This window comes from Strongylocentrotus purpuratus, unplaced genomic scaffold (assembly GCF_000002235.5).
Source record: "Strongylocentrotus purpuratus isolate Spur 01 unplaced genomic scaffold, Spur_5.0 spur5_scaffold_3, whole genome shotgun sequence".
In the NCBI taxonomy this organism is placed as follows: domain Eukaryota; kingdom Metazoa; phylum Echinodermata; class Echinoidea; order Camarodonta; family Strongylocentrotidae; genus Strongylocentrotus; species Strongylocentrotus purpuratus.
The window spans coordinates 38401351-38413129 of NW_022145609.1; the positions used below are offsets into that span (position 1 = coordinate 38401351).

Below are 11779 nucleotides of genomic sequence, written 5' to 3' on the forward strand. Positions count from 1 at the left end.
GAAGATTGACACGTGCTAATTGATGTCATTGATTAGTATCAGAGACTTGATTCTTACCACCAAAAGAGCTCTTTACCTCCTACATGTAGTTTTCATTGATATTTACACCAAAGTTTGAAGATCAGGGCCCCGCTGCACAAAACTTACCATTGACGGTAACTTCCATGGAAACCTTGATTTTGATTGGCTGTTGAGCCCTGTTACCATGGTAGTTGCCATTGATGGCAAAGTTACCATCAATGGTAAGTTTTTGTACAACAGGCCCAGATTAGGTTAAATCATTAGGGATGCAATGACTGGCATGGTGATGGTCTGCGCTGAACTTGTCAATAATAATTTTGATGTGATATAGCCAATTTGCTTCATCACTAAATGAAAGAATATTAACAGCTGGGTGTAAAATGACAATTTATCCCTTTTTTTTTTGTAAAGCATCACCACATATTAATTGGCAACAAAAAGTGAATTGATTGATACATTTTCAGATTATGCATAATTTTGATAGAGCAAAGTGGATATATCCATATATTTCAAAAGTAGCACTGTCATAATGATATCATCTTGTATGTGAACATAAACTTGAAAGGATTGCTGTATTTGTGTACATATGGAATGTAGCATGCAGTTACATATCCTTGATTGACTTCTGAATCATACTCCAAACAATTTTAAAACTGAACTTGAGTACCGTATCTCAAATTTTCTACTCAAAGTTTTGATTTAAATATTTCATGCATTTTTTGTAACTTGATGTGCTTACAGAAAAAACAAACAGGACTCTAGACAGTTGTATTGAAGTTTTGAGATTTGAATAATGCATTGTTATTATTTTTCATTAAATGAAATGAACAATCTGGTTTATGCACTAATTTAGCTGAATTCTTTATTATTCTGAATATGAAAGTTGAAAGATTCTTTAATTTGTATTCCTTTTTTGTAGAATGAATAGATGATAAATGTTGTACTCACCCTTTCTTGCACTGCATCCCTGCCTTGAGACTAATGTACTTGTAGCAAAGTTATTGCATGATGTGAAATGTCTACCTTTATTTGCTGGGAATGCGAGCTCGCTGCTTTCTTTTTCCAACCAAGATTAGGCCTTAAAAAAAAGATGTTGTATTGCCCTTTAAGTGCCAAGACATGGGTCGGTCGGTCAGAAATCCTTTTTTTTTCTTCTTTTTTTTCTCCCTCTTTGGGCTGATATATCTCAGTGTTTTGCTTGAATACATATTTTTTTATTTATTAAACAATTTTTTCTAGAAAAGCTCAGAAGGAGTTTCCTTCAGGGGACGGATGTCACGTTAGATTTTTTTTTTAAAGCCGACCATAGATTTCAAGATTTCAAGATTTCAAAGGGCAATACAACATCTTTTTTTTTACGCCTTATAGTTGCTTCATCCCTGTGCGAAATCAAAAGGAAAAGATAAAATAGCTGAGAGAGTTGCATGTATTAGGCAACTCAACATCACAGTTTTGCATGGCATTGTGCAGATTTATCCGGCTTGAAATTGCCCAATTAGCTCTGGTGTGCTTCGGGAAGACGATGAATAAAACAAACAAGGGAGATGATAGAAACAGGTCCTGGTGGGAAAGTCCCTCTCCTTCCCTGCCTTGGCCCTCTACCCATTCAAAAAAATCCACTGTTAAAAATCCACTTTCACCCCAATATATTGTTCCCATCCATGTCTCATTGAATAGGAATCAGATGTACGTGTATTCTAGTTTGCTGTGCAGTATACTTTTATTCTTCACTCTGTCAATACATTTGTACACTTTCACACTTAAAACTCACACCTTTTGTACACTTTTACACTCATCCCATTCTTTGTAGTCACAGGGATCAGACAATTAAAAATAATATTTGTTCATCAATGTGTTGTATTATTCAGCCTCTAAATCCCATCTCAATAGGTAATTTCGCACCTGAAAGTTGACATTCGTCTCATTTTCATCTCCCTTTTCTAATGAATTGCACCTCATTTGTATATTTTTATCATTTTATTGCACTCTATAAATGTTTTGATTTTTATCACCATCGTGTGAAAATAAGTGCTGTACTGTTTTTTTAAAGGAGAAAGGGAAGAAAGTAAGGGATATCCTTGTTAAATGCTCTAAAGGTACATGTATCAGATTGCCTATCTTACTTGTTAAACAAATACTTTTCTTGGGGCCAATTTGTAGGTCTGTTATTGCAAATAGAGAAAAAAAGGTTATCACCTTTAGATTAAAATGTTGTAATTTAAACCATAATCATCGTAAAAGTTCCCTCTCCCCTCCCCCTTCCCCCCAAATTATCAGTTTGGAGGGACCTGTAAAATGGAAACCACTGGATACTATTCACCTACATGTATCAACCTGGCCATCGTTACACGAAACCGCCATATTAAAGTACAAGTTCACAGACATCCCATTTTAAACACTTCCAGTGGGTTGTCATGTAAGCGAACTTGTACTTATGACGGTTTCTAGAAAAACTGCACAGAATAGAGGGCCCTTTCTTTGCATGACCACCTTTGTAAAGACCACCAGTCTTTCTTGGCCATTTGAATTGTTTCCTTTAATGGTTTTATTTTCCTCCTAAAATACATAAAATTAACACCTAAATCATTCATACCCCTTGTAAATTTGATGTTTTTTGTTTTTTTGTAACTCAAGAATGAAAGGTGAACTGCATGGTCCCATTAGTGCCTTTGTTGAATAATTTGATAGGTGTAAGCTTTAAATTGTCATATTCTCAAGAAAATTAAATCAGGATAAATCAATTTTTCCACATACTTTTATACAAAAATTGGTATATATGTATGATAATAATTAAGTTGTCAACTGTACATGTGTGTTGCTCTCGTCCAAAAGACTTTGCTGTGAAATAACCACTCTGCAGTTTGCTGTACTTGACTTTCCTTTCCCTTATCTGTCACTTCTAAATTAAAAATGCTTAGTTAATGTTGAAGGGAATTGATGTCTACTCTTCTTTTGAGGTGGAAATAGTTGGTTTTGTTTGCATCTTCTTGTGCTGCCGCAATGACACAATACAGCACTTCATCACATGCACTACTAGCAGTCATTAACCTTTACAATATGAAGCAATAATATTGGCAATACTTGGCATGCTAGACCAAAACAAGAAGAATTATGAGGGCAAAAGAGAGATGACATAATTTTTTACGGGGGGGGGGGGGGGGGTGTTTTAGACTTTTAGGGTTCCTTTCATGAAAACCATGTAGTCACTTTCATGGAGAGTAGACAATTAGAAGTATTATAAATTGCACACTGATTTGCTTTTAACCACAAAATGCCTGACTTTCTAGTTTGATGTGATTTGTCCTAAAAGCAAAATGCACAGAAATAAATCCCACACCCTGTTCGCTGTGAGTGGTAAACAAAAAGATTTGCTGAGATTTTGTATAAACTTTGATCTTTTTAATAACTGGTACCCATTAAAAAAAACTTTGATAAATAACCATTATACAAGCAGGCCTACTACATTTATTGTTTTCCGTTCTCTTATTGTTTAGTGAGATTTGTTGTAGGATGTGCTTCAAGAATCCAAGGGAAGAATATAGCGGTGGTTTGATTTTGTTGTTGTTGTTTACTGAATACTAGACAGAATAAAAACATCACATTTTGCATTTTGACACATTTACATTGTGACACATTTGCATTTTGACACGTTATCTTTGTATTTAGCATTTTCATTTATTTACATTGAACAAAGTTATACTGACATTGATTTGCATCTTCGCTTTTCATTCTTTGGTTCTTTTTCCCCTATGTATCGCTTTTCCCCTGCACCCTGCTCCTTCCAAAATTAAAATGTAACCCTTTCTTTGCAAAAATCAAAACCAAAAAAAAAACTGAACTAATCTTGATTCTGTGTGGCTATCAATAATTGATCTAATTTTTATCAATTTGTCCTCTTGAATTTACGAAATTGTGATTTTGTTATTATTGTATCTTTTGATCATTGATTTATACCTTTTATCCCTTTCTTCTGTTGAATTAATCTGTCTGGTTTTACTTTTCATATAATATCCAATTAATTCATTACTTGTGTGATAATTGTGCTAAATGTATCATCCAAAATGTGTGGTTTTGTGGTTGTACACCATTTCCCTCCCAACGCACCCTTTTGCTTCAAACGCACCTGCCATTTGAACCATTTCATTGGTTGTTATAACCCACTATCAGCCCTCGGCACCCGCCACTCCTCCCCACCCCAAGCGCACCCCACCCAAGCCGCCTCCAAAGCCTGTGCTCCGCCCTAGCCAGTCCTCCTCCGGTACCTCTTCCCCTCGCTCCTCTTCCCCTCGCTCCACTTCCGCTTCTATCCTTGGTCCCAGGGGGTATACCCCTCCCGGCACCAAGGGGTTTTCCCCCTCTAGCAGCTTTAGCTCCGGTGGTTCAATCACTGTCTCACATCATCGACAGGCCTCCGCTGAGGAGCGTACCCCAGATGAACGCACCTCTAAGATGGTGCCGATGAAGTCAACCCCGCCCATCGGTAGGAGGAAGTCGTCTAACGTGGTCCTGCCCCCCTCCCTGGAAGAAACCATTGTCTTGAAGAAGACAAACGCAGGACTAGGTGAGTGTTAGCACTATGAATATGACGGACAAAGAAAGCGGACAAAATATACAGTTCCCCATTCTACCCTCAACAATTGCTATGGTAGACAAAGGAACATCCCTTCACTTCTATTATGTAAAAATGTGAAGAACAGGTGTCACATGCAAATTCACCTGTGCTACTTATTTTTACATAATAGCAGTGAAGGGATGTTCCTTTGTCTACCACAGCAATTGTTGAGGGTAGAATGAGGAACTGTATATTTTGTCTGCTTTCTTTGTCCGTCATGTTCATAGTGTAGGTTGTTATAAACCTCTTAGTGGACCAAAATATCAAACATATGTAATATTTGATGGGATTTTTAGGCTGAATTAAAGAATGAATTTCAAAATTGTTGTACATGTATTTGTTCGTTTCTTGATGGAAGTTATCAACAAATCATATTTTTGTTTCACAGTTTGGTTCTTTCAGCGTTGTGCTCATCTTTGGAATGGCACATGCCAGGAATGCTCCCTAGGAAGTGGAGAATGCCTACAATATGTTTTTGGCAAGCCTGAACATCATGATATTATAGTTATTATTTTCATTATAGAACATATTTTCTTTTGGAAAGTCACATTTTAATACTTTGGTCGATTACTTTTGGGTATTTAAGTCCTGCAATAAGAATCCTAAGTATTGTTATTTTGTCATTATTTAAAAATTATATATTTTCTAGTTTTAGCATTCAGCCCATCAAGCAGGATGGCCTTCATCATCCTTATCTTCATCATCTTCTTCTCCGTCATCATTATCATCATTTATTTTTGTCATTATTTTATTCAATGTTATAATTATGATTTTAAATTACAATTTCTAGGTTTGACGGTCAGTGCCGACAAGGCGAACAGCCATCATTATTTAAAAATGATAAATTTTCTAGGTTTGGCATTCAGCCCATCAAGCAGGATGGCCATCATCATCCTTATCATCATCATCTTCTTCTTCATCATCATCATCATCATTTATTTTCGTCATTATTTTATTCAATGTTATAATTATGATTTTAAATGTTTGATTGTTATATATTTGTAAAAATGCAAAAGATAAAGAAAATCAAACAGAAATAAATCAAATCAAATCAAATCAAATCAAATCAAATGACCATTTCTAGGTTTGACGGTCAGTGCCGACAAGGCCAACGGAGTGGTCATCAAGTCCATCATCCGTGGGGGGTGTGTCCAGCAGGACGGGCGTCTCTCGATGGGAGACTACATCACGGGGGTCAACGGAGAGAGCATGCGTAACCTTAGCAACAACACGGCCCGAGGGGTGCTCAGAAGGAGTTTCCTTCAGGGGACAGATATCACGTAAGTTTTTCTTGAATGCTTGGTTGTCGTGTTGCCCTCGAGTTAAAACATGAGGATTTGGGAAGATTTTTATGACCTTCGCTGTTTTAGAATTTCAATCTTCAAAGACCAAAGATCAAAAAGTCTATAACTTTGATAAACATTTTTATGCCTCCGTTACGAAGTAGCCGGAGGCATTATGTTTTCGGGTTGTCCGTCCGTCCGTCCGTCCGTACGTCCCGTTCTCGTGATCGCGTTATCTGAAGAACCGATTGATGGATTCCTGCCAAACTTTGGTCATGTATGTTACTTGCAGAGCCAATGAACTGATTAGATTTTGGGGTCACGAGGTCAAAGGTCAAAGGTCACAGGGCTCATTATGTATGCAAAAACAGCTCGTGATCGCGTTATCTGAAGAACCGATTGATGGATTCCTGCCAAACTTTGGTCTTGTATGTATCTTGCAGAGCCGATGAACTGATTAGATTTTGGAGTCACAAGGTCAAAGGTCACAGGTCACAGGGCTCATTAGGTATGCAAAAAGAGCTCGTGATCGCATTATCTCAAGAACCGATCGATGGATTCCTGCCAAACTTTGGTCATGTATGTATCTTGCAGAGCCGATGAACTGAATAGATTTTGGGGTCACGAGGTCAAAGGTCAAAGGTCACAGGGCTCATTATGTATGCAAAAATAGCTTGTGATCGCATTCTCATTAGAACAGATTGATGGATTCCTGCCAAATTTCGATCATGTATGTATCTTGCAGAGCCAATGAACTGAGTAGATTCATGGGTCATGAGGTCATGAGGTCAAAGGTCATGGGCTCATTATGTATCCAAAAATAACTTGTGAACGCATTCTCATTAGAACTGACAGATGGATTACTATTTAACTCAGGACATCTTGCAGAGCCAATGAACTGAGTAGATTTTAGGGTCATCAGGTCAAAGATCAAAGGGTCATATATGTATATGAGAAATTGCTTGTAATCACGATATTCTGAGAACCTCTTAATGGATTACAATTGAACTTGAATTTGAAAAATTTCTTCTGTTTTGGTTTGTAAAATTGCTCTATGACGGAGGCATCATTTTCGACTGCGCGCAGTCGAAGTTCCATCTAGTTTTTAAATTAAGTCTAAATTATATCCCTTGCAGCCATTGTTTAGGGGCTCTTTTCAAGTTATGACACCTGGGTACAAATCTTTCGCAGATCATCTGTCAAATCAAAATTGAATCCTTCCAATCAATGAATTTCTTAAACATTTAGGAATGTTTTCCCGTTGCACATATGATCATTTTTATATGTTTCAAATACAGTCAAACCTGCTTTAGTGACCACCTGTCTACAAAGGCCACAGTTGTTTCCCTTGAAAATGGTTTCTCATTGAATCATGTACTAAAGGAACCTGTCTACAAAGACCACTATATGTGTTTCCCTTGGGAGGTCGCTATAGACAAGTTTGACTGTATATGTGATGGAGCAGACTTACAATCAGTTACATGGTTCCCGGTTGGAGTCCCGCCATGGCGCTAATGTCCTTTTGCAAGACATTAATCTGCATTTGCCACACTCCACCCAGGTGTTAAATGGGTACCCGGTAGGATGCGACCGTTAATGGATTGGCATGTGTGCACTTTTAAAATTGCACCTGGCCAGAATATGTGTGGATTAGCAATTGAATCTAATGACCGGGTACCAATAATGAGGAGGCGTGATAGCTCAGTTGGTAGAGCAGTGGTCTCGTAATCCGGTAACCCGGCTTCGAAACAAAGACGATGCGCTAGTACCCTTTGGTAAGGCATTAATCCTCATTACCAGGTTCCTTTGGAGAGGACCGAAAGCCGTCGGCCGTCTGGTTGCTTATTACAAGCATTTATGCTTTCTTAGCAGTCAGGTGAAATAACCACCACCACCACAACCAATTACAATGTAAAGCGCTTAGAAACGTAGTATCATAGCACTATACAAATGTGCCTATTATCTCTAATAATGACTCGCACTTTGACCTTTTGCAGGGTGACCTACATTCCAGCCACCAAGGCCGCTGGTCTCTTAGAATCCTCCTCAGGGTCCCCCATGGGTACCCCGCCCCTCTCTGCATTCCGTGCTTCCAGCGTCGTCAGATCAACAGACAGGTAGGAGAACCAGGAAAAAGAGAAAGAGAAATATTAAAGAGCATATCCGAACTGAAAATGAAATGGAATGATTATATATCAACAGAAAGCATATTAGTCTTGGATTACAATAATATCAATTATATATGCCACTTTTGTGTCTTTCAGAGCAGTATCAGCTCTCTGAAAACTAAAATCCAAAGCTTTGAAAATCGGAAGTTGTCGACCTAAAAAATTGCCATCGACTTGATGACATCATCGTATGTGGAGTACGCATATTCACGATGACTTTGCATTAATTAAGCACGGATAGCGTCTTTAAGCTCTTGAGACTCATTCAGACATAAAGAGCAGTATTAAACAAAGAATCATATTTTGCATGTAATTTGAAAGCTAGTAGTGGTAAAAAGGGTAGTTTCTGCACATGAGAGATCCCCAAGCATACAGTACTCCTTCATCTTTTTATTCTACAAAAGTCTCCCAGCTGTGCCACACCCATGGGTCATGGGGGGGGGGGGGGTGAGGGTGGGTAGTTGGAATAAGATGTACCTATATGTACATATCATGGGTGAATTAACTGACCATAGAAATGAAATCTGAATAGATTTATTCTTTCATCTTGGTGCATGGACCAGAATCCTGTATCCATATTACAAATACGATTTCTCAAGCGTGGAGTGTAATTCTCCTTTTCAGTTTTCAAGTTTAATAATACAAACCTTGTTCCCTGACTTAACAAATCAAAGAGCTGTTTCAAATTTAATGAAGAAAGAGTAAAAAATAATATATCAGATCCAACATGTAGGCAGTTCTAACCACCTACAGCGCTGAGGAATGAAATTGACATCAATGGGGTTTTTCCCCTTTCCTTGTACAAGCAGTAGTCCATCCATCACCCCCAACTCCAGCATGGACATCACCATGACAACCCCTCCAAGCCAGACCCCGCCCAGTGAGGAAACAGCTTCAGGGGAGAGTGAATGGGGAGATGTGAAGACGGTGACAGTGAACAAGGAGCCTGGACGAAGCCTGGGCATCAGCATCGTGGGAGGTAGGCATATCTGTCTGTCTCTCTCTCTCTCTCTCTCTCTCACTCTCTCTCTCTCTCTATCTCTCTATCTCTCTCTCTATCTATCTCTCTCTATCTCTTTCTCTCTCTATCTCTCTCTCTATCTCTCTCTCTCTATCTCTCTCTCTCTATCTCTCTCTCTCTATCTCTCTCTCATTCTCTTTCTCTCTCTCTCTCTATCTCTCTCTCTCTATCTCTCTTTCTCTCTCAGTCTCTCTCTATCTCTCTATCTCTCTCTCTCTATCTCTCTCTCTCTCTCTCTCTCTCTATCTCTCTCTCTCTATCTCTCTCTCTCCCTCTCTCTCTCTATCTCTTTCTCTCTCTCTCTCTCTATCTCTCTCTCTATCTCTTTCTCTCTCTCTCTCTCTATCTCTCTCTCTCTCTATCTCTCTTTCTCTCTCAGTCTCTCTCTCTCTCTCTGTCTCTCTATCTCTTTCTCTCTCTATCTATCTCTCTATCTCTTTCTCTCTCTCTCTCTCTATCTCTCTCTCTCTATCTATCTCTCTATATCTTTCTCTCTCAGTCTCTGTCTGTCTCTGTCTGTCTCTCTCTCTCTCTCTCTCTCATGAAAGATTTCTTCATTATTTAAAAAAAAAAAAATTAAAAATGCAATGCTAATGATCCATCTAACTCTTGCTCGCTAATATCTGGGAGCAAACTAGAATGTAGAAACCAACCTATCCAATGGTAGAAATATTTTTGTTTATTTTTTTCTTTTATCATCTTTTTAGGGCGTGCTGGAGGAGATGGTGAAGTTGTTCAAGGCATCTTCATCAAGCATGTCCTGGAGAGCAGCCCAGCTTGGAGGACCGGACAACTCAAGACGGGAGACAGAATTCTAGAGGTGAGAGGAGAGAGGATGCTATACACGGTTGCTATGGAAGCGATAATCATGAGGAAGAGGAGGATATATGTAGGGGTGAATAGGATGATGATGAAAGGGGTATTGGTAGTGTAGATGATGATAATAATGATGGTGGTAATGATAAGGAGAAGAATTGTCTTACGAGCAGCCCAGCTTGGAAGACAGGAGGACAACTAAAAACGGGAGACCGAAGTTTAGAGGTGAGAGGAGAGATGATGCTATCCTTGGTTGCTATGGTAGTGAATAGTGATGATAATGAGGAGGAGAATGATATAAATGGTAGGAATGGCCATGAAGAGATTGGATGGTGTAGTAGAAGATAAAGATTGTAATGATTGTGAGGATGATGATAAGGAAGAGGAGGAGGAGGTGGATGATGACAATTAGGATAATAAAACTACAAATCCCTTTCAAAATTCCGCATCCATGATTCACGATCTTGTAATCCCCTGAAATTGAATACAAACAGAGGAGTAAGTTTTATATCTGTACTCACGCATATCTCTGCCACTGTCATTATTCTGAAACAAGTTATAATATAGCACGTCGAATTATTGTACAAAAATCACTCTAACTCATGTCTCGTCTCCCCCTTTCACCCTTGATCCCATCCAGGTGAACGGCTGTGACCTCCGAGAAGCGACGCACGACCAGGCGGTGGCGGTCATCCGCAACGCAACAAACCCCATGCACTTCCAGGTCCAGAGTCTGACCCTGGGTTCTCCGGCAGCAATCGTAAGTCCTACCCCTGTTCCATTGGTCAAGCGTGCAAGCCGAGTCAGTCAGCTTTCAAGGCTTTTTGAATGATGGGTTGATACCCCCTCTCCTTTCATGTATTCAACACAGAGTATCTCTCAAATTCCAATCTCCTCTTTCAGGATTATCCATTTCATGTGGTCTTGTACTTTTTCATTTTCATCCTTATATTTTACATTTTTTCATGTCATACTTTTGGCCCCTTTGTCTGTTTCCTTGACGTTGCATTAAAGTGCCTGTTTGGGTTCTTTGTCTCCCTCACTCAAGTATTTCTCTCTCTCTCTTTATCCCTCTCTCTCTCTCTCTCTCTCTCCCGCTCTGGTATAATCCCATACGGCACCTTGCTTTTCATAATCTACTGATGACGAATGAGAGGAAGAGCATGAAAATGATTCTTGCTGCAATTTTTATTTCAAAGTTCACCAAAGTACACACTACATTGTACCCTTCATGTGCAAAACTGTTGCAGTGTTTGAATCCTTGTTTTAAACATTCCATAAGTGATCTACATTAAGATGTCAATGGTTTATGCTTGGTTGAAGTACCTGAAAGAAATAGTCACTTTAATGACTACATGGAACGTGTATAGCATTGATCATGCATAGAGAGAAGAAAGGAACTGCTGCAATGCTGCAATAAAAGGTGTTTAAAGCACTTCCAGTTTGGAAGACCCACTGCAATGAGTGATTTCAAGTTGGGTGTTAGTGTTTAGAGCTGTCAAGAGCTCTTAAATCAAGCTTAAAAAAAAAAAAAATCGCTGATGATATTAAGAGCCTGATACCAATAGTAATATCCATAGCTTAACACTAACACCGAACTGGAAATTAACATTTGCTTAATCCCTATGGGCTAGTGTTAGTGAATCAGAAAATTGTACGTAAAATATTAACACCAGCCACAAAGTTCGGTTCAGCAGACGACAATTTTGCAAAATTGATAACACCAGCCAATGGAAGTTGAAGATATTCAGAGGTCAAAGTCTTAACACCAGCTGATTTCCATTTCGGTGTTCGGCTGGTGTTAGTGTTCATTAAACACTAACATCAGCCCTAAACACCCAACTTGATATCACTTGAA

General features: G+C 38.9%; 1 protein-coding gene across 1 annotated transcript in view; it reads left to right on the forward strand.

Annotated features, from left to right (window-relative positions):
• LOC105437347 (multiple PDZ domain protein-like) overlaps positions 1–11779 on the forward strand; it is a 67598-nt gene that overhangs the window by 41014 nt on the left and 14805 nt on the right. The window contains exons 18-23 of the mRNA XM_030996902.1: positions 4189–4582; positions 5718–5913; positions 7914–8033; positions 8894–9063; positions 9813–9925; positions 10562–10681. Of these exons, the coding sequence (XP_030852762.1) occupies positions 4189–4582; positions 5718–5913; positions 7914–8033; positions 8894–9063; positions 9813–9925; positions 10562–10681 (1113 nt within the window). The remainder of the gene's footprint in view (positions 1–4188; positions 4583–5717; positions 5914–7913; positions 8034–8893; positions 9064–9812; positions 9926–10561; positions 10682–11779) is intronic.